The following is a 19773-nucleotide window of genomic DNA, read 5'->3' as shown; positions in this document are numbered from 1 at the left end:
GGCAGTCCTTTGCATGCGGGTGTGCCTGAGCAGTTGAGGTGACCACAGAGGCATTTGCTTAAGCTGAAACGCTTGTTCACCTATTGCAAACGGGCTCGTAAAAAAACAAACCAAGCCCTCTCGCATGTTGGTCTGGAAAGAAATAGCTTTGTCGCTGTTTCAAAGAATTAGTGAGCCAACAACGCAAAGCTTTGGAGTTTGTTACTGGGTTTTTACTGTAGTCTCTACGAGCTATACAAAGTCTGAAGACATTGTATGTACAGTACATCTTTAATAAGAAGGGAGCTCACAGTCTACCAAACTCTGCCAAATAAACTTTTAATACATACTGTACTTCACTCAGTAGTTGTCCATCTCTTCTTCATGGAATACCTAACAGCTCTAAAAATATTTTCTTGGAAGAGGATAGAATTATCATTGTTATATATCAATCAAGTATGGTTAATGAAGCAAAGCCAGCATGCTAGTATTGCACAAGGAGAAAAGCCTCCAGAACACAAAGTGGAACAACAAATGCCCTCGAAATTCTGCCGAAGGGAACAGGAAACTCTGGATGCCGCATCGGTAGGATTCGTGTAGCTCTTAGGCATCCTTGTACTGCAGCAGGTTTGCTTTGCCTCTTCACTGCCACATTTCTTTCTGAAACAGGTAGGGATCTTCCAGACCATTACAAAAAAGAAAAAAAAATCTACAGCAGCTGCAGCAAAGTGTGGTACTATTCAATTTCTTGAAGAGTGAGGCTTTTATTTCAAAATATCATATATTAATATATATATATTTTTATATATATATATATACTTTAACTGGTATAAAGTAAATTGTAGATCCAAACTGACACTGTTGTTTGTACTTTGCGATCTCAGAAACTTTACCAAAGGAACTATTTTCTTCATTTTTATTTTCAGCTGTCAAAAATCAGGGGCATTATTTCCACTGAATACTTTCTTTCACTCAATAAAGCCACTGTTGTTATCTGGTAAACAGTCAAAGTGCAAATAAGAAATCCATTTGGCTTGTAAATGCTGAGATGGTTTTAAACTTTCAATACTTTGTCCTCATAAATCAGCAGGGCTTTCACTGTCTCCATGCAGACGGTGCTCTGTTAGGTCCTCGGGTGGATCTGCAGTAAGAAAGTGCGAAAGAGTCAGTTATGTAAAATACGAGTGGAAAGAAAGACCCAGGCTTCATGGCACTTCGCCCTGCTCATGATATAGCTGAGTTTAAATCACAATATTTTGGGGCCAGTCTTTTCTCTTGGGGCTGCAGGGATTTGAGGATGTGCAAGACACAGACCCTGAGGGAGCTCCTGCCTGTGCCTTGGGAGATCCTGGATGTGCGTCGATCATCCTGGCTGGTGGTGCAGGAGATGCCAGGACAGCTTTGGTCATGGGGCCATGCTCACCCCAGCCTTCCACCCTCCCCTTCTCCGAGTGACGCAAGTAGCTTCTGCCAGGCAAGGACATGCAGATGGATCCATCTTTCAGGTTCATTTGGACCCCCACCAACCCACTTACCCAAAGAGGGGCAGGTAGGAGTGACTAGCTATGTAATAGACTGGAGAGTCTGACCGACTCAATCTACTCACCTCGGGTGAGATAACACGGCCTGCAACAGCCCATAAAACCATCGCTGTTTATGACTAACACCACAATTGATCTGAGTGAGCGCACTAATGGCTTGAAGAGGAAACACCACCGCCCAGAGGGTTTTTTTAGGATGCTGAAATAAGAACGACTGACCAGAAGCAAAAATAGCTCTCTCGAGGAGAGGCTTTTGTTTCTTTCCCACACTGATACACACAGATGAATGGCACAAGGGGTCCAACCCTTTGCTAGACGACTGGGTCAGCAATGAAACTCAAATTGACTTGAATACGAGCAGGCTCGGGCATTAAATCAGGGCTACAAATTATTAGCTAAGCACTAGGTGATATGATGAAATGCAGCAGTAAGTCTTATAGCAAGAGATATTTACTATCTCTTGTGCTCTACTGCTGAACTGACCTCTTAATTACAGAGCCTATTATCACAAAAATAGAGGGGTTTCTTCACTGCTTTAAAGCAAAACTTAATCTGGAAATCATCTGGCATATTAACCTAGTTGGACAGCTTACAAAAAGAAAATAAAACTCTGGGATCATTTACCATTTCCTTCCTTCTCCCAGTTCCCATTTTCTGTTCTCCTGGTTTGCCACTAACAAGTGGCCCCGCTGGGTTTTCTCTCTTGGGCAGGAGTACATCCCTTTCTTGTTTGTACACTGCTGCAAGGATTTGTGTGGTTGGTGCAGGAGCAGGGAATGACGAGGGACCACAGTGCCAAGGGGCTGTGGGCACCTCAGGTGCTATTTGCTGCAGCATGAGATGAGCAGTGGCTGCTAAGAAATGGGATGCTCAGGTCCCTTGGGGCACCGTAAAATGGCCTGCATTTCTCTGATGGCAAAAGGTATGGTAAACCAAGTGTTACTCTGGAAACTGGGGGGGTGGGTGGGCTGCGATGGAGGGCGCAGGCTGTGAAGCTGGAGAGAGAGCTGCTCTGCCAGTCCCCAAGTGCTCAACGCTTTAATTTCCATCCTCCACAGTATCAGCAGAAAAACAGCTTGTTGAAGTATTTAGAGGGCTAGTACATGAATGCCAGGTGTTATTAGCATGGATTACATCAAAAGGGCATTTTGCAGTGCAGTGTGCACATAAGCCTGGGCAGAAAACCCTGGGGAAGAGCACTGTGCTCCTTAAGGGCCCTGCAAAGCGGCGCACATGTGTAGACACCAGTCCAACGTCAAGAGCTTGTGAGTGACTCCCTTGCTCAGATGGGAAGTGACAAAACATGGGATGCATGAAGAGCCATGTTTTCATGTTTTCAAGCGGCTCTGGTTCTTCCAGGCATTTATGTGCCCTTGTGGGCACCATCTCCCAGCATCCAGACTGAGACGGCGCTCTTGAATTCCCCCCGGTGCCGGTTGCTCTGCTGAAATGTAGCAAATGTGATCTCCAGCCAGATCCTAGTACGGCTCCAAGAGCCCCACATTTTTAAGGAAAGCATTGAAATTTATATTCTTTAAAAAAAAGGAGTGAATAGGGATAAAAAAACCTGTTGAAACTGCTCCAAAAATTGAATTACAAAATTATTTCTTTCCAGTGTTTGTCACCTGCTCTGACCATCAATAGAAAACAAATTGATTTACAGAGGCTGTGAGCTTTATATCTTTGGCTTTAACAACTTAATTAGTGATCTATGCTAAAGGACTAAACACAGGAATAAATGCATGAAAAGGAAGGAATGGAGGATGTGCTGGCAAAGCCTTCACTGGGTCTGTTGTCCACCTTCTTCTGACACTAATCAGTATTAATCACATATGAAAACTAACCGTGAAGTAATACACTACACTGTAAAATTAAATATATTGTGTATATACGTGTATTCATATATATATACACATACACACATGCTTATATGTGATTTACTGTGGGCCTTGAAGAATATACTAATAGGTATTTTAATCCTGCGAGTCATAAATGCGAATGTTTTCCTCGTCAGGACAGCAGCTGCCTAACATAAATGTATTTAGTGTAAGGAAAAGCCTTCATTAAAACAGTTTACAGTTTACAGCCTATGGTGACTTGCTCTAGCTTTTTGGCTAATCACCACAGATATGTCTAGGATGTTGAGTGATTTGTCTTGTTTCTTCTGCTTTCTTAACTTCCTTAACTACATAAATTAGACACACATGGCCCAATCTTGCAGCCTGGATTGGGGTCAGTACAGATTACAGTGTAATCTCTTTCTCTGATGCCATCTGAAATGACAAAACAAAGAAAAAAATGCCTGTTTCAGGATCTGATCGCTTCTATTATTTCATATTTATGTTGCTAGACTTGACGCAGCAGTACGGATTCAAGCAAAGTTTCAGGGATTATGAAGTAGAATTTTTGCTTAGAAAATGCAAGAGACAGTTGCTAAGCACATCATGTCATGTTGCCTTTGTCAATTGGATTCTGTAATGATATTTTAAAGCAACAAAACAAAATTCTACTGGAAGCAGCACCATAAGGTACTCCCCTCACAAGCTAATTAAAATAACTCCTGTGGGTAAATGAAGAAATATTTTTTTCAGTTATGAGCACTCACTCTGTAAGTATTTAATTTAAATGAAATACAATAATGCATACTGAATAGATTGGACCATACATCTGCATATTAATGACGCTGCTAAATTTCTAGCAATCACTTCTAGATGCAGGCTATCGCCTAAAACTAGTTTATATGATGAGGGTTGGGGGAGTTAAGAGCAGGACAATTTCACACAAAAAAGCAAATGCAATTCCTAAATTATATAATTTGCAGACAGACTGCAGAAGTACTAAATTATTGTAATTTAACAAAAGTATAACATACTTCTTCACGTTGCTTATTACTTCTTTAATATCTTTAATATCACTTTCTTCCATTTTAATTCCCCATTCAGTGAGAAAAATGTTGCCTCACTGAAAAGGACATTGTGCTGGTTTTGGCTGGGATAGACTTAATTTTCTTCGCAGTGGCTAGTGTGGGGCGATGTTTTGGATTTGTGACCAAAACAGTGTTGATAACACAGGGATGTTTTCGTTACTGCTGAGCAGTGCTGACACAGGGTCAAGGCCTTTTCTGCTCCTCACCCCACCCCACCAGCGAGCAGGCTGGGGGGGCACAAGGAGTTGGGAGGGGACACAGCCGGGACAGCTGACCCCAACTGACCAAAGGGATATCCCACACCATATGACGTCATGCTCGGCATATAAAGCTGGGGGAAGAAGAAGGAAGGGGGGGACGTTCGGAGTGATGGCGTTTGTCTTCCCAAGTCATCATTACGTGTGATGGAGCCCTGCTTTCCTGGAGATGGCTGAACACCTGCCTGCCGATGGGAAACAGTGGATTAATTCCTTGTTTTGCTTTGCTTGCGTGTGCGGCTTTTGCTTTATCTGTTAAACTGTCTTTACCTCAATCCATGAGTTTTCTCACTTTTACCCTTCCAATTCTCTCCCTCATCCCACAGCAAGCAGCTGTGTGGGGCTTAGTTGCCAGCTGGGTTAAATCACGACAGACATGTAGCAAGTTGTTTTTTTTTTAATTGCACTGCAAGGTACATACATTAGGGCACAATCTTCCAGTGGTGTTTTAGTGTGGAGAGATCAGTTGTGAGCATAGAGTGGTTTGCAGCAACAACGACACTGCAGGAAGAAATTGAGTCAAGGAATCACAGTTCCCTCCGTGCTTTCTCCTTTGCTCTGGGAGATGGCAAAGAGATAATATGCATCCTGTTTTCAGGGGCCACTTACTGCCTTCTGCAAAGAAAACCTCCTAAATTAGTATGTATCCTAGTAATTTAATGCGGTGGTGTTGTGGTTTAACCTCAGTTAAAGATTAGCCATGCCAGAAGGCACTGTTCAAGAAACTAGGGTTGCAATACGAATCATTCATCGTGGGGTAAATAATACGGAAAGAAAGAAAAGAATTCAGATGGCATGGGGATCAGTTAGGGTAAAATCTTCTCCTTCAACAAAAGGCCTAGAAGACATGAATAATGACTAGAGTTAGGATTGTAAAAAAAGGAAGAAGTCAGGAAATCATGACACTAAGTTTCACATTCCTGTGAATTAGTAGCTGGGTATGAGTATGTAGAACTTCTTAATAAACAGGGAAAAATGTCTTCAAAATTTGGGTTTTTTCATTTAGCAGGTTTCAAAAGTTATTTTCCACTTCACTAAAAAACAAAACTTATTCATTTATAAAAAATGTTTTGAGTTGACAACCATGTAATTTTCTTGGAAAAAAATTCGATCGTGGTATGAAAATAATTTAATTAAAATTGTTGAATACAGGTATAGGTAGTGGTTTTAAGAAAAACCACTGTTGTGGTTTGCAGTTGTGAAACAACTGCACAATGCAAAAGAAAAGCTAGACTCTATTTTTGAAAAACATTTTTTTCCCAAAGGTAATCTCATAGTGGGAGAAGTTTAGCCAGCTCATTCACACTCTCTCTCTTTGCAGCCATATCTCTGTATTTTCCTAGCAACGCGTGGTGAAAGTTGTCATCACCTGTTGGCCTGTGTTACCTGAATCTTCAGCATCTCAAGAGTCTGTCACTAACGGGTGCATGGGGCTAGAGCTGCTCTGAAGTAAGACCTGAAATGCAGACAATGAGCTGGGTCCGCAGCACCGTTTCATGCTATGAAGCAGCTGTACAGCTGTTAACACAGAAGTGGCCTGGAACAGCCAAGGAATGGATGTAGGATCCAGCAGATCCCTTTGATCTAATATTCTTCCCTTTAGCCACCAGAAAGGGACTCAGTGATGTGCACTAGGTTTTTTTCTGAGGTGACAATGTCTGTAAGAAAGTGACCTGGTGATTCAGCAGCTCCAACCTGCCAGTTATCAAGCCTGGACCCAGCTGACCAGCCTGAATCCATCTGAATTGTCACTAAATTATGGCCAGGAGCGTTGGGTGGCTGAGGAGGTATGCAGTGATCTTTAAGACTTTTACAGCAGACATGATGATGGAAAAGATATGGGTGAGCAATCATTAGTGACTCCCTTTCCTATTAAAACCTCCTGGGTATAGACAGAAAGATGACTTACTCTGGTGGTCTTGATTTTATTGCCAGTTGCACACATCCATCCAGAATTATCAGGCAACGTCTTACATTCCTCTCCTTCTAGGCAGGGCTCCATCTCACACCACCATTTCCCAATCACTATTGAAGCTAAAAGAGAAAAGACAATGTTCACAACTATGTTATAAAGAAAAATCTAATTAAATAATATCTCAAGGGTCTGACACTGCATTTAAGAGGCAGAGTGTCCCTTCTAAACCCTTCAATTGAAATTTAGTTGCAAGGATTTCACATTTAATTACTTGTTTTGCATGCTATATTCCCTAAGACAGTGCACTGCTTGCCATAGCTTCCTTATACGCGAGATCTAGTCTGCTCTCGTACTGTGACAGCGGGGAATGCCGTGATGGCAGCAATACCGCTTCAGACCAAAGGACCATCCACCCTCACAGCCTGTCTTCGTGAGCGGCCAATCTGATCTTTATGGACATATGTAAGAACAAGGCAAGTTGAAAGGGATTTTTCTCAGAATATTCTCCAGGTCTTCAGGACTTGTGGCTCAAGGTACTCCAGAATAAACAGTGTCTGCTTTGCTTTCAATACCTACAGCTGGCTTTTTCTTCCACAAATCTGTGCAGAATTTTTTGAACCCATGTAGGCTTTTAGCTTTCACAGTATCCCATGGCAGGGAGCATCACAACTAGAAATAGAAGGTAAGGTAATAATGAACAGCAGCAGAAGTTCAGTTTGTTGAAACATGATTATGAATTTTATAGAAACCGTATTATCTCTAGCAGTAAGTTTTATTTTCCAAATATTTAACATTGTAAATAATGACAGTGTTTGGATCTTTTTGTTTGAATTTAATTGGCACATATGTTTACAACCTTGAGTGTACCTTAATGAAGTTTCTTGCCTGGGAATTGGTATCTGTCTATAACCTTAACTGTATCTTAATGACATTTTTTGTCTGGGGATTTTGATAAACTTTAGCTAACCTTGCAAACAGTGACTAGTTGGTGCATGAGCGGCTCTGTCTGCGGTTTGTTTTCCCTGGCAAGAATTAATTTCATGGTTGCACTCATGAAGCCTAACTGTCAAAGCTTCTTGCACACTCATTCAAATAGAGATGTTTAACCCATTCATATCACCCCACGTAGCTGCTTTGAGCCCATAAAATACCTTTGAAGCAGCAGACTACCTTGTATCACACCATTCAGCTCTGGAAAATGCCCTGTTGTGCATGCATTGATTTAAGGACATTTCAGAGTTTATAATTAAAGACTTGATTTATTTTTTATCTAGTTGTAATCTGTTTATGCTCACAAAATCCTAAGGAAACACCCAGACACGTATCTGCAGCTGTTACTAATGTCCATACCCTTAATTCACAGCTACACAGATGAAGCTACAAGTCCCTTTTTCTTTAATCTCTAACATATGACCAAGCCACACTGAAAAATAAATGCACCAAACTCACAGATCCTCCTAGACTAAAAAAGTGTGTATCACTATTCCATTTCATCATGCAAGAGGAGGCTCTGCGTGGCACAGAGAGTGGGAGACTGTAGAAGAGAGAGACTCAGTAAGGGATAAAAGAGGGACTCCGGTGTTTTAAATAATGCTTGAACTGCATTCTTGTTTTGGGGTTAGGAGAGGTGGGCACTCGGTGACCACGGCTTGAGTTATGTATCTTCAGCATTATCTACACAGAGTTATACCCATCACACTGTCTTACCAGACCTGCGGTTGTCCCACCTAAGCAGCTGACTTTATTGCTCCAATCCTAATTTACTAGGAATGGTTCCCCTTTTGATCTAGCTCTGAAAGGAAAACTACCTTTTCATAGGACTGTTCCAATTTAGCATTTTGTTTTCCAGTGTGGTCCATGAAAAATGAACCACTGCCAACACAGTCAACCCTCAGCTGCTTTGAACTCTTCTGGAAGCCTCACGTAATTACCTCTTCTCCTTGATGCTCCCCTGACTTTCTGATCCAGATTCCTTCGCTGCAGACTAACAGACACCACACACACACAGATGCAAGCGTGTAGGTGTGTAATACTATAAATGTATATTTACAAATGGGAGACTTAGGTACACGGGCTTACACCCAAACTAAGCTAAATACCGTATTCTTTAGGTAAGAATGTAATAGAGAGAAATAGTTCAGATCGGTTAAATGAATACAAAGGTATGTCATGTGCCCAGAAAGGAAGCTGTTTTTTATGTAAAGCTGGTAGTGTACTCTGGGAAATAAAAATGGTTACTATAGAGTGGGAAATCCTGTAAAGAAGGTCAAGTATACATTCATTAAATTTCACTTTTATTTCCTTTAAAGTGCAATTAAGACTTCCTTTGGAAAGGTGAGGTCTTTGTTCCTCAGATAAGCTGGACAAACCAGCCCCTGCCACTTGTTAAGGTACATGGTTGATCTGAGTGGCATATGGTTGAGTTATTTGATGGGCCATGCTGGAGCGCATCCAAGTATAGCCCACTTTAGTGCAAAATAAACCAGAATGAGAAGCAATATTTCTTAGGCCAGCTAATTAACTCTAATGGGAAGCTACTGCAATTCATGAGTCCAAGTTAATATCTCTAAAACAGGCCTTCACTTGGTATGTGATTATACCAGCAGACTTGCTGAATAACTGTCCCAACAGGGATTTGGTTTTCACCCGCTGAGTTTACTCGAAACACAGGGAGAAACACCTTGGGTTTGAAATCTCCTTTGGTCTGGAAGAAGAGTTGAGTAACTTGGAGCAAGTGAGCTAAGCTTAGAATGGATAGAATAGAATAGAATAGTTCAGTTGGAAGGGCCCTACAGTGATCATCTAGCTCTGTGTGTTGTCTTTCCTATTTCTTCTCACAGCTTATACCTCATTTTTATCATGTAATATATCATTTCTCACAAAAAAAAAACCCTTTACACCTGCACTTGCAAGGCAGTTTAATGATACTACTCACACATCATTTTCAGAAGGGTATCATTAATGCTGCTAACAGTGTAGAAAAGAGATATGTCTCTTTGCTATGCATGAAAAGGCACGTGAGGGCTGAATCTGCACTCTAATAATAGATTGTGCAGTGGGCAAACTGAAAAACCATATCCTGCTAAATACTGGCCTTCACAGCAATCATCAGAGCAGAGCATCCTCAGAATACGTGAGAAGAATCCTGTGATATGGAATCAAAAGCGATGATCATAATTATTTACTAGTAGCAGTGCTGTAGTATTAAATAACCATGGAGAAGGATCGTACGGTGCTAGGTACTAAAAACCACAAAACTGAACGCCCTGGCTTAGGGAGTTTACAATGTAAAAGAGACATATGAGATGAATACAGACTGAGAAGCAGCATGGAGAAGCAATGCTGTTCACAGCAATTAAAATTATCTGACTACTTATTAATGCTGTTAAATACAGCCCAAGTATTGGATATTGACCTTGAAAAAGAATCGAATGCAAAGTCAGTGCTGAACCTTAATGTCAACTGATTCATGTAATAGTGTGCAGGTTTTAGTGTGTGTGTATATATATATATATATAAAAATTTGTGATCACAGTGCTGTTATAGTCATAAGGTAGCCCACCCAAGGGTCCAACCAGTGAGTACCCTCACCTGTCCAGTATAGCTGGGCTGGAGACAAGGCTCCTTTTATAAAGGGAGAAACTAAGGCCATTTGCAGATGAAAAGCTCCTATTTGTCTCTAATATGTAAGTGGGCAAAATCCTTTGTAAGTCTGAAGCACTACAAAGCTTACTGTGGTCTAGTCCTCAGCACCATGCTGTGGCAGGGGTGTCCAGAGCCCAGTGAAAATTATTTCCTTTAAGACTTGTGTTTATAGGTTTTCTGTTCTATTAAGAGCCTTTTAATCTTTAGGACCAGTTGTCCTTCTTGGGCATTGCTGATCCTTTGAGGTCTCCTTGATTTCAACATTTTACACCTCCAGCTCTGTTCAAAGAGGCAGGAAAAAGCTTTAAAATGAATCACAGTTTGCTGTGTTTGAGATCAGGTACACCTCTATGGGGAGGGGGGAAAAAGCTTCCCCAGGGAATACAATGCAGCTTCTCTACATTTAGGTTATGTCACTCTGAGATATGCTGAAGCGGTCGTGTGAGAGAGAGAATTGTTAAAGTTAAGATGCTTTCCCTCGGGATGGTTTGCATTCAAGATCTCCCAGATCCTGAGGAACCTGAGCTTCTCGGTGACCCAAACTGCTAATTCTGGATGAGAATTAAAGCCTCCCGTTAGTCACCAGGTGTAACAGGCTGTGAGTGCCCATATCATGCTGAATTAGATGCCTGTTACATTTTGGAGTGGTTTTCATTGTGTTCTTCTCACTGTCTGGGGAATACATGAAGCATGAAGTTTTTTCATGCAAGTCTGATTCGACTGAGACAGATACCCTCAGCCATGGGGAGAGAAAAAGGATATGATATAAAAGAGCCTTGACTACTACTGCTCTGTTTGTGTTTTCTTTCCCCCCCCAGGTCCTGCTAGTGTAAATAAGGGATTGCTTATACCTGAGTTCTTTTCAACAAAATGCCTCTTTTATGAGAATATTAAACTCTAAGCATATAACTATTGGAGCTGGGGAGAAAAGCGACTTTCTTCAGAAAATTCTTGAGATTTTTTTTCCAGTCCAATTCACACTGTTTTTTTAAATCTTTGTTTGCAAAGCTATAGAAAATTTTCAATCAAAATATTTAACTTTTGATGTATTTAGTCTGCATGGATTAACAAACAAAAAAGCATTTGGTTGAAATGGCATTTGCTAATCATGTGTACCAAACAGAGAAATAAACAACGAATAAGAGATCTGGGGATCAGATTGAATATCGGGAAAGAGCAAGAGAATAGCTTCACTTTGCTAGTCGTTGAATAGCTTATATTTGCTAGTGTTTACACAATTCTATTCCATTTTAAAATGCATTTGTTCCCAAACATAATGCCCAAAGCCTTAGGTGGCTGCAGGGAACTTCCAGCTTAGACTGAATTCAGTGGGCTTCAGCCTTAGGTTCATAAGAACCTTTGTAGGTTGCAAAAGGGTAGTGACCGCTTTTTGACTTGTTCTTGTGCATCATCTGGAGCACAAAGGTTTGGTGCATGAAGAAAGCTGGCTGGGGATGTTTTCCCCTTGAATTTCAGTAACAAATTATTCTATTATGGGATCACAATAAAAATGCACTGAACACCTTCAAATATCTACACCTAAACTGAGATCAAATCAACATGGAAACACTAACCATTCCATCACCTTCCTCTTGAATCAAGCAATACTTGGAAAAAAAATACACAATCCATTTGATTAAAACTTCCTTACTTGTTGAAACTCCTGAGCTTGTTGAGTTTCACCTTTCTCAGTCTTTGGATTCTTGCATTAAACTTCAGCCCTCTTACAGGTGATTAACAGGACACGGGCAGAGGGTGGTCTGGGAGAAAATGTGCACACACAGCCCAGAAACTCTCAAGCACTTGCTTGTGTCATGTTTGCTACTCCAGCGTGTATAAAAAATGCAAAGACTTTTTTTGCAGATAGAATTCTCCTTTAACTTTTCTGCATTCGTATTTAGGAAATTGCTTTAACAATGTGACAAACTATGTGTGACAATAAGTATAAAGACATTACATTTAACAATATAACAATATGACAATACTCACAGAGTAATATATAACATTAATTCATGTTTATGGAAGACCCTGAAATATGAAAACAGAGCAAAGTATCATCATGCATTTTTCAACAGTTTAGAGGGAACATGCTATGTATTAAAATGTTCCAAGATTGCTTCTGCATTTGCCATTATAAAGCCACAGCAGCTATCTCTTTTTGCCTGTGGTAAAGTGTACACATTTTGTTTATATAGAAATAGAATACAAAGGAATAGAGATATGAGATTGTGCTTCCTCCTGATCATAGGTATCATGTTACTCCAAGGAATAAGAAACAGAGTTCGTTTTCAAAACCAGTGTGACGCTCATTGCAGCATGGGAAAGTTTTTACTGTAAGTATAAAGCATTCCATTTAATCTAGTTTCCACCAGAGAAGATTGATATAAATAAAATTTAAATAGAGAACACATTTCACAGATGCCAGCAGTGAAAAAGACTTTGTCAGCTTAATGAAAATATATCAATTTTCTCCACTTTATTCAGTAAATTGTGAGTAATTTTCTAAATGGATGAGATTAAAGGAAAGTTCAAACTCCCTGGGAGAGACTCTTGCACTGATGGGGACTTTTGGTAATGACAATAGCACAGAGGTAGGCAAAATCTTTCAGGTCATTTTGTTTTTTTAATAAAACCTGATATAAACTAGAACAGGAGAATCTGTAACACTGTGCTCTCCTATTCCTTATAAAACAAAATCTCAGAGAACTGAATGAGACGTGTAGTTTCTCTTACTTTATTGGGATGTCATGGGGTGCGGAATGAATTATGGGGGTGGGAACGCACTTTCTAGGAGGAGGAGAAAACCGGAGTGAAAGAACATGTCATCTGAAGGGTTATGTATTTCATAAACAGACCGAGATACCATTTACTCTGGGAGTTGTAAAGCAGTAGTCTGATAAGTTAAAGAATACAAATCCAAAACAAGAGATTTCAGGTTGAATAATGCTGTCTAGGAGAAATACAGGATGTTTCCTACAGGGAGTCCATCAAACTAGCTGCTTTAGTTCAATCTTACTCAATTTTAGAAGCATCAATCTAATGCTCACGCAGTGTAATACTTTGCAGACTTTGATAACAGACCTCTCATAACTCTGGGAAAACTGACATTTCTCCAGTTTAAAATACAAGCACAGTGCAATCACTCTGGCAAGTGATGTCTCGTATCTCCTAATTGCCTCAGATCCAGTCTTGCTGAGTAAATTTAGTATTTTTTAATTGTAGTAAACATTAAAAAGGGATCATCATAATCAATTTTTTTCTTTCAGAACTTTCTGATCTTTGCAATATTCTCCAGGTTTTTGAACAATGTTTTATTAATTCACTGGCAGAAACGTTAGAAAGAATTGAAGGTTTTTACATTTTTTCTTCCATCCAGAATTCTTGATTTTTCATTGCAATATGTTCAGCAGCCAGAGTAGGATATTTTTAAGAGTGCGATATGCATCTGAACAACCCTGTGTGTTGTGTTAAAATATACCCATAAAATATGAATTAGACGCAAAAGAATCCATGAACAGTTTCCATTTAAGATCTGCATAAACCAGCAAAAAGGGTGCTAATTCGACAGCATGAGAAGACTCACTAGTGAAAAGCACTTACATTGCTATTTTCTAACAGTTGGCATACTGTTAGGTAAATTGGAAAAAATGACATAAGCATGTTGCATACTCCCCTCATAACAATATGACTAATAGAGATGGTGTTGGCTAATGGCCTGAGAATCAGAAACTCCTGAGGCTTGTTGAATCCCAGCTCTGCTTCTGACTTTCTCTATTACTACAGATAAATCATCTTCTTGCTGTACCAATGTTCCATTTGTAATTTCATTTCCATAAGAGGATGAGTTATTTTTGCCTTGTTTCCTTGTATGTTCCCCTCTGTCTTTACTGACCTGTTGAGCTTCAACACTGTATTGCAGAAATTTGGGACTGACCTTTTTTCTGCATTTGTACAACTAGAAGAATGGTGTCTTGGACTGAGCCTGGGTCTCCTAGGTACTACGGTAATAAATAAAAACATTAAAATTATATGAAGTCTGTGTGCTGCCAGGAGGTTTTTAAGCACATGCCTGACTTTCAGCTGAATAGAGATGGTCTGTTAAAGAGCAGATTTCATACCAAATAGCTTAGATCTTGCAAAGGAATTTCTAGCCCTCAATGCTGTTCAGCCTGGGAGAGCTAAATGCTGCAGCTTTGTCATTTTTCCATGTCTCTCTCTTTGCACCTTTGGAAACAAATGTTGCTTAGACATATGGCTGAGGGGCATCCATAACTGAAGTAGGACCACGATTTCTCATGGGTGGCACCTTCATGGTGAGTGAACGTGCATCTTAACTTCCATGAGTGCATTAAAAATGACAGTACTCAAGTCCTCTGAGTACTTATAAAGTGTGTGCAGCTGTTCAGAGGTAAAAAACTCTGTTTTGTTAGCTAGGTACACAGATAACATCCAGATTTTAAGGAGAACTGTAGAATTTGCATAATTATCTTCTGAGTCCGGTAGATCTCGGAGATCTCAGCAGCACTGAGTACAGGCCAATGAAAAGCAATCAAAATTTTTCTTGGGCCCTACAGTTCAACATGTGAGATATTTTCAAAGTCTCAGATTTTAAGGTAATAAAAAAATGAAGCCACCAGAAGCTGTCAGGCTTGGAGGCCAATGGGTTGTAGCACTCCTTCCCAGAGATGTCAGCAGGTCCCAGGACAGTCAAATTATGCTTGGCAGCTGGCTCTCAACCCCTGTTCTCATTTGCTAATACTGTACTCAAAAGGCGTCGTCGGCTGTTTTAATTATTCCACATTCCACTGAGCTCAGACACGACCAACACTTGACATTTTTTCTCCGACAGTTACGGATCGTAGTTGATACTATAACTGAACCTTCACTGCATTATCTGCCTGGAAACTTGATTTCTACAATGAAAGGCAGAGCAAGCCTCAGCAAAACAGGTTTTTGCAGATATCTGTCGCAGAGAGAAAGGACATGAAATGGTGAAATAAACTATGTATGATAAACTTGTCTCCCCCAAAGTGCATAGTGTATTCTATGACCTTCCAGAGTGCTAAGACACAGCCTTATATTTTTTTCTTGGAAATTCTTGAATTCATGCACAGCAACATACCTCTAAGGCCAGCATCAAGCCACCCACCTTTATTTATAGTTTTATGTGTGTGAGTTTATTGGTGTTTGACATAACCTCGCTGCAAAGACAGTGGGTCATTTGAGAGCAACCTGCTGACACTAATGAGTGCTAATGAGACTAATGAAAACATGAAATGCTTACATGCAGGGAGTGGAAATGAATGCAGGTGACTGAGGATCCCCTCCCAACCTGTATGGGGAAAATTGATCTTTTGCAGGTTAGGGAGACCCATTGCTGTTATTTATTACTGAAGTTTGGAACTGAATTTGTCCCTCACTGCAGAACAAAGCTGAGAGCAGGCTGATAAAATATTTGTGCAGTGTACCGGTGTTATTTACACCCTATTTGAACTGCTTCTAGATAGCCTAGTGAAAGCTTAATCTTATTGTTATATATTTAGTGAAATGCCAACAAACTGCAGCATAATTATACATTTTTGGAAAGACAATAGGAAGCTGCTTATAAATATTCACACACATGTTTCAGACCAGGGTTGAGGACTGGTGTGGCATCAAAGAAGAAAAATGTCTCCATGCAATGTTCATTTTTCATTAATAATAATTCATCAATAAAGTAAATGAATGAATTGAAATGCAGAGAGAGAAAAGCCAGGCTGTGAGATGAGGATAAGGGACGTACACAGAGGTTTGTGGGTGGCCTTGCAATGCTATTCCTCTGGTGGCTGCAGGGACCCTAGGTCATATATATATATATATATATATATATTTATATAAATGATGAGCTGCTGTGGTCCTGATGCTGCTGTGGAGTTGTTTGCTCACACAGCCAGCATTGCTGGGAAATGACTGTGTTGAACCAAAGATATAACTGCTATGACTTTGTCCGTCATGATGGTGGAAGCGAGCACCCAGGAGGAATAATTATTGCCTGTTCTTGCATTAGAAACCAATGCTCTGTGTTTAGGGTCTGATTCAACACTTACTGAAGAAACACGAAAAAAATCCTCCTTAGTTTTTGCAGGCTTCAGACCAAATCCGGTGTCTGTAAAAGTTGCCGTTTGCTCAAACGTGAATCCCCTGCGCTGCAGGGGGCTGGGTTTAGTGAGGTGGAAGGGAAAAGCTGCAAGATGGGCTCTGAAGGGTAAAAGTCTGTTAGGAAATTTTGACTGAATGAGGTGCCAGAAACATAGCTTAGCAGCAAAGCACTCTATGAAAGAACTGAAAATGAATAAATTATATCACTGTAATGCATTTATAAGGCATAACAAAGCATGCATAATATATAGGATAGCTATCAGTTATGAAATTAAATTCTGGTGTACTGCTTGGGTATAAATGGTGTAGTATTTGTCTCTTGTTGTTTCCAGTTCACAGAGAAGATTCCTGTAAATAAATAAGGCAAATTCTTCCATTGGATCTACAGAAATTAATAACACATAATGTGATGATGTGCTATTAGTCAATGAAAAACACCTTTTTTTAGTTTTGTATATGTTTTTCCAGGGGAAAATTTTTTCTTTTCTTTTTTTTTTTTTTTTAAATGGAGTTTTTGGAAAAAGAGGCTGCTAAGAGGTGTGAAGTACATGAAGCCATCTGCTATTCTTCCCTTTAAAAGGATAATAATCAGAGCTGGAAAATTCCTGAATCAAAACACTCCTTAATTTTGAGCTCGTTACAAGAATCTAATGTCCTAAAAGGGTCTGAATATCACTGCTGGTCTGAGACTCTGGCTGGGTTAACTGGTATTGGCAGATTCAGCAATACATTCAGGTGTGTGATTAAATACAGATTTCAGCCATCACTTTAGTGACTCAGGTTTGCAATTTTATAGGAGAACCCTTGCTTGAGATACCATTCTTTCGGACAGGCTGACCCCACCATGTGAGGATGGAGTTGGGTGTGAGCAGCTGTTTGCTGGTTTGCCACCATTGTCACAGTGGAAGGACGTGGCTCTGGAGGGACCTTCTTGTTCTCCCCAGTCCCATCAGTGCAAGCACCTGCTGGTGTGGTCATACTTATGTCCAAAACACCCACCATCACATCTCTTTGTCCTGTCTAGTAGCAGTAAAGCTGCCTAACTGGTCCACGGCAGGTGATTAAAACATTTTTCAAGTAGTTGAAATTCGTCTGTCTCATTGACCTAATGTCTCATAATACATTCTTGGTACGTTCTCTTTCCCCCGAAATGTTCTGCCTGTTGTGTCCTGCAGCCTAATAAAATATGCACAAATCTATTATCCAATGGACACATATGCAGAAGAACAACAGCCTTCATTAGTTGCCTGTTGGCATGTGGCTGGTTGATTTTCAGAGTAAAGTGATGCGGGTCACGGCCCTGATAAGTGTAACCCATGGATGACCCAGGGTGCTCTGGGAAAGGAAGGGAGCAGCACTTTGCTATTGTCTGTACCCACCAGTTATTTTCAGACCGTATCAGCTACAGAAATATGTTTATGGCAGACTGTTTTACAGCTGGTGGAGTGTTACTTAAACCCCCACCAGCCAACAAACTCACACTGCAAACTAGGGTCAGGTGCCCTGCGCTCTCGTCGTAGGGATGATTCAATTTGAAATTATAAACTAAGGGAGGTTTTATTGACCTAATGATGGTACTATGGACTTGCACGTGGTGTGCCGCTTTACGCACAGTGGTCCCAAAAGGCAGAGCTTGCAAATTTCTTTAGGAGGTAGTTTAGTTAACTTGCAATTATTTCTGATGTGAAATGACAATATGGTCCAAATTCTCTTCCATGAATTGGGGATTGCTGTGGTATAAATAATACACCTATAGAGCACCTAAATCTCCACAGTCCAGCTCTCAAAATTTATCTCAAAGGCCACAGTTTGAAATCTGTGTGGAGGAACCTGTTTTCAAAGGTTGAGTTAAATGAGCCAACTGTTACTCCACAAGGTAATTACTGATTTATTAAAAGTGTTGTATTCATTCAAATCTCTTTGTTCTGTGATGTAAGACAAATCTAATTTTGTTTTAAAGATTAAAGGCACATTTGTTTTCTGTAAACAAATCCCTAGCTACTATTACAAATTACATCATGCATTATCTTGCCATGATAGATTTGCAGATATTTCAGTGCAACAATGGCAGTGCAATCGGAACAAGAACTGCAAGACTGAACAAAAATTGATGAAATGAGCACACAATACTTTGTATCTCATATCATAGCTTAATTACTGCTTCAATATGCATGGAATAAGAGAAGTAACTCAATTATAAAAGCTTATCACCAAGACTTAAAAACAGTGAAATTCATGAGTGGATATTAAACTGACCTTAACTGACAAGCTTTTCTTTGAAATTATGTTTTCCTTCAGTGCTCATAATGCTTATTTACTCCAAAACATTTTACAGAGCAGAGAAGTCTGTTAATGGGCACTTGAAATTTCATGGCCATGTTGGTATTGGCACAGCTCATGTCTTTTTGCCTCCATTCAATTTAACTCTGAATTCTATTATTTTAAAAGATGAAAATTAATTACCATTTGCAGTGGTTTTTCTCCTCTTTTTTACCTTGGAAGAGTCCCTGGATTGCACTTTTAGGTAAGTCTTTACTACAAATGGTTTATATGATGACCTTACTCTGTTGTCCTTAGAGTGAATAATCCTGAATTTATACAAGGAACATTATTTCATAGAATCATAGAAAGAATAGTTTGGGTCGGAAGGGACCTCTAAAGGTCATCTAGTTCAACCCCCCTGCCATGGGCAGGGACATCTTCAACTAGATCAGGTTGCTCAGAGCCCCGTCCAACCTGACCTGGAATGTTTCCAGGGATGGGGCATCCACCTCCTCTCTGGGCAACCTGTGCCAGTGCTTCACCACCCTCAGTGTAAAAAATGTCTTCCTTATATCTAGTCTAGGTCTACCCCTCTTTAGTTTAAAGCCATTCCCCCTTGTCCTGTTGCAACAGGCCCTGCTCAAAAGTCTGTCCCCATCTTTCTTATAAGCCCCCTTTAAGTACTGAAAGGCTGCAATGAGGTCTCCCCGAAAGCTTCCCTTCTCTAGGCTGAACAACCCCAACTCAGCCTTTCCTCATAGGAGAGGTGTTCCATCCCCCTGATCATTTTCATGGCCCTCTTCTGGACCCGCTCCAACAGGTCCGTGTCTTTCTTATGCTGAGGGCTCCACAGCTGGACGCAGTGCTCCAGGTGGGGTCTCACCAGAGCAGAGTAGAGGGGCAGAATCACCTCCCTCGACCTGCTGGCCACGCTGCTTTGGATGCCGCCCAGGATACCATTGGCCTTCTGGGCTGCAAGTGCGCGTTGCCGGCTCAGGTCCAGCTTTTCACCCACCAGTACCCCCAAGTCCTTCTCGGTAGGGCGGCTCTCAATCCCTTCATCCCCCAGCCTGTACTGATACCGGGGGGTTGCCCCAACCCAGGTGCAGG

The 19773-nt window shown here is 40.6% G+C and overlaps 1 protein-coding gene across 1 annotated transcript in view; it reads right to left on the bottom strand.

Moving 5' to 3' along the window:
• Positions 1–254: 254 nt before the first annotated feature.
• FAM19A1 (family with sequence similarity 19 (chemokine (C-C motif)-like), member A1) overlaps positions 255–19773 on the bottom strand; it is a 234835-nt gene continuing 215316 nt past the window's right edge. Inside the window, exons 4-5 of the mRNA XM_009329809.1 lie at positions 6613–6737; positions 255–1120 (exon numbers count right to left, since the gene is read on the bottom strand). Of these exons, the coding sequence (XP_009328084.1) occupies positions 1103–1120; positions 6613–6737 (143 nt within the window). The 3' untranslated portion in view covers positions 255–1102. The remainder of the gene's footprint in view (positions 1121–6612; positions 6738–19773) is intronic.

The sequence above is a fragment of the Pygoscelis adeliae genome, unplaced genomic scaffold, assembly GCF_000699105.1.
Source record: "Pygoscelis adeliae isolate BGI_AS28 unplaced genomic scaffold, ASM69910v1 Scaffold67, whole genome shotgun sequence".
NCBI classification, from domain to species: domain Eukaryota; kingdom Metazoa; phylum Chordata; class Aves; order Sphenisciformes; family Spheniscidae; genus Pygoscelis; species Pygoscelis adeliae.
The sequence above is the reverse complement of the archived record's forward strand: the minus strand, read 5'-3'. Positions and strand labels throughout refer to the sequence as shown.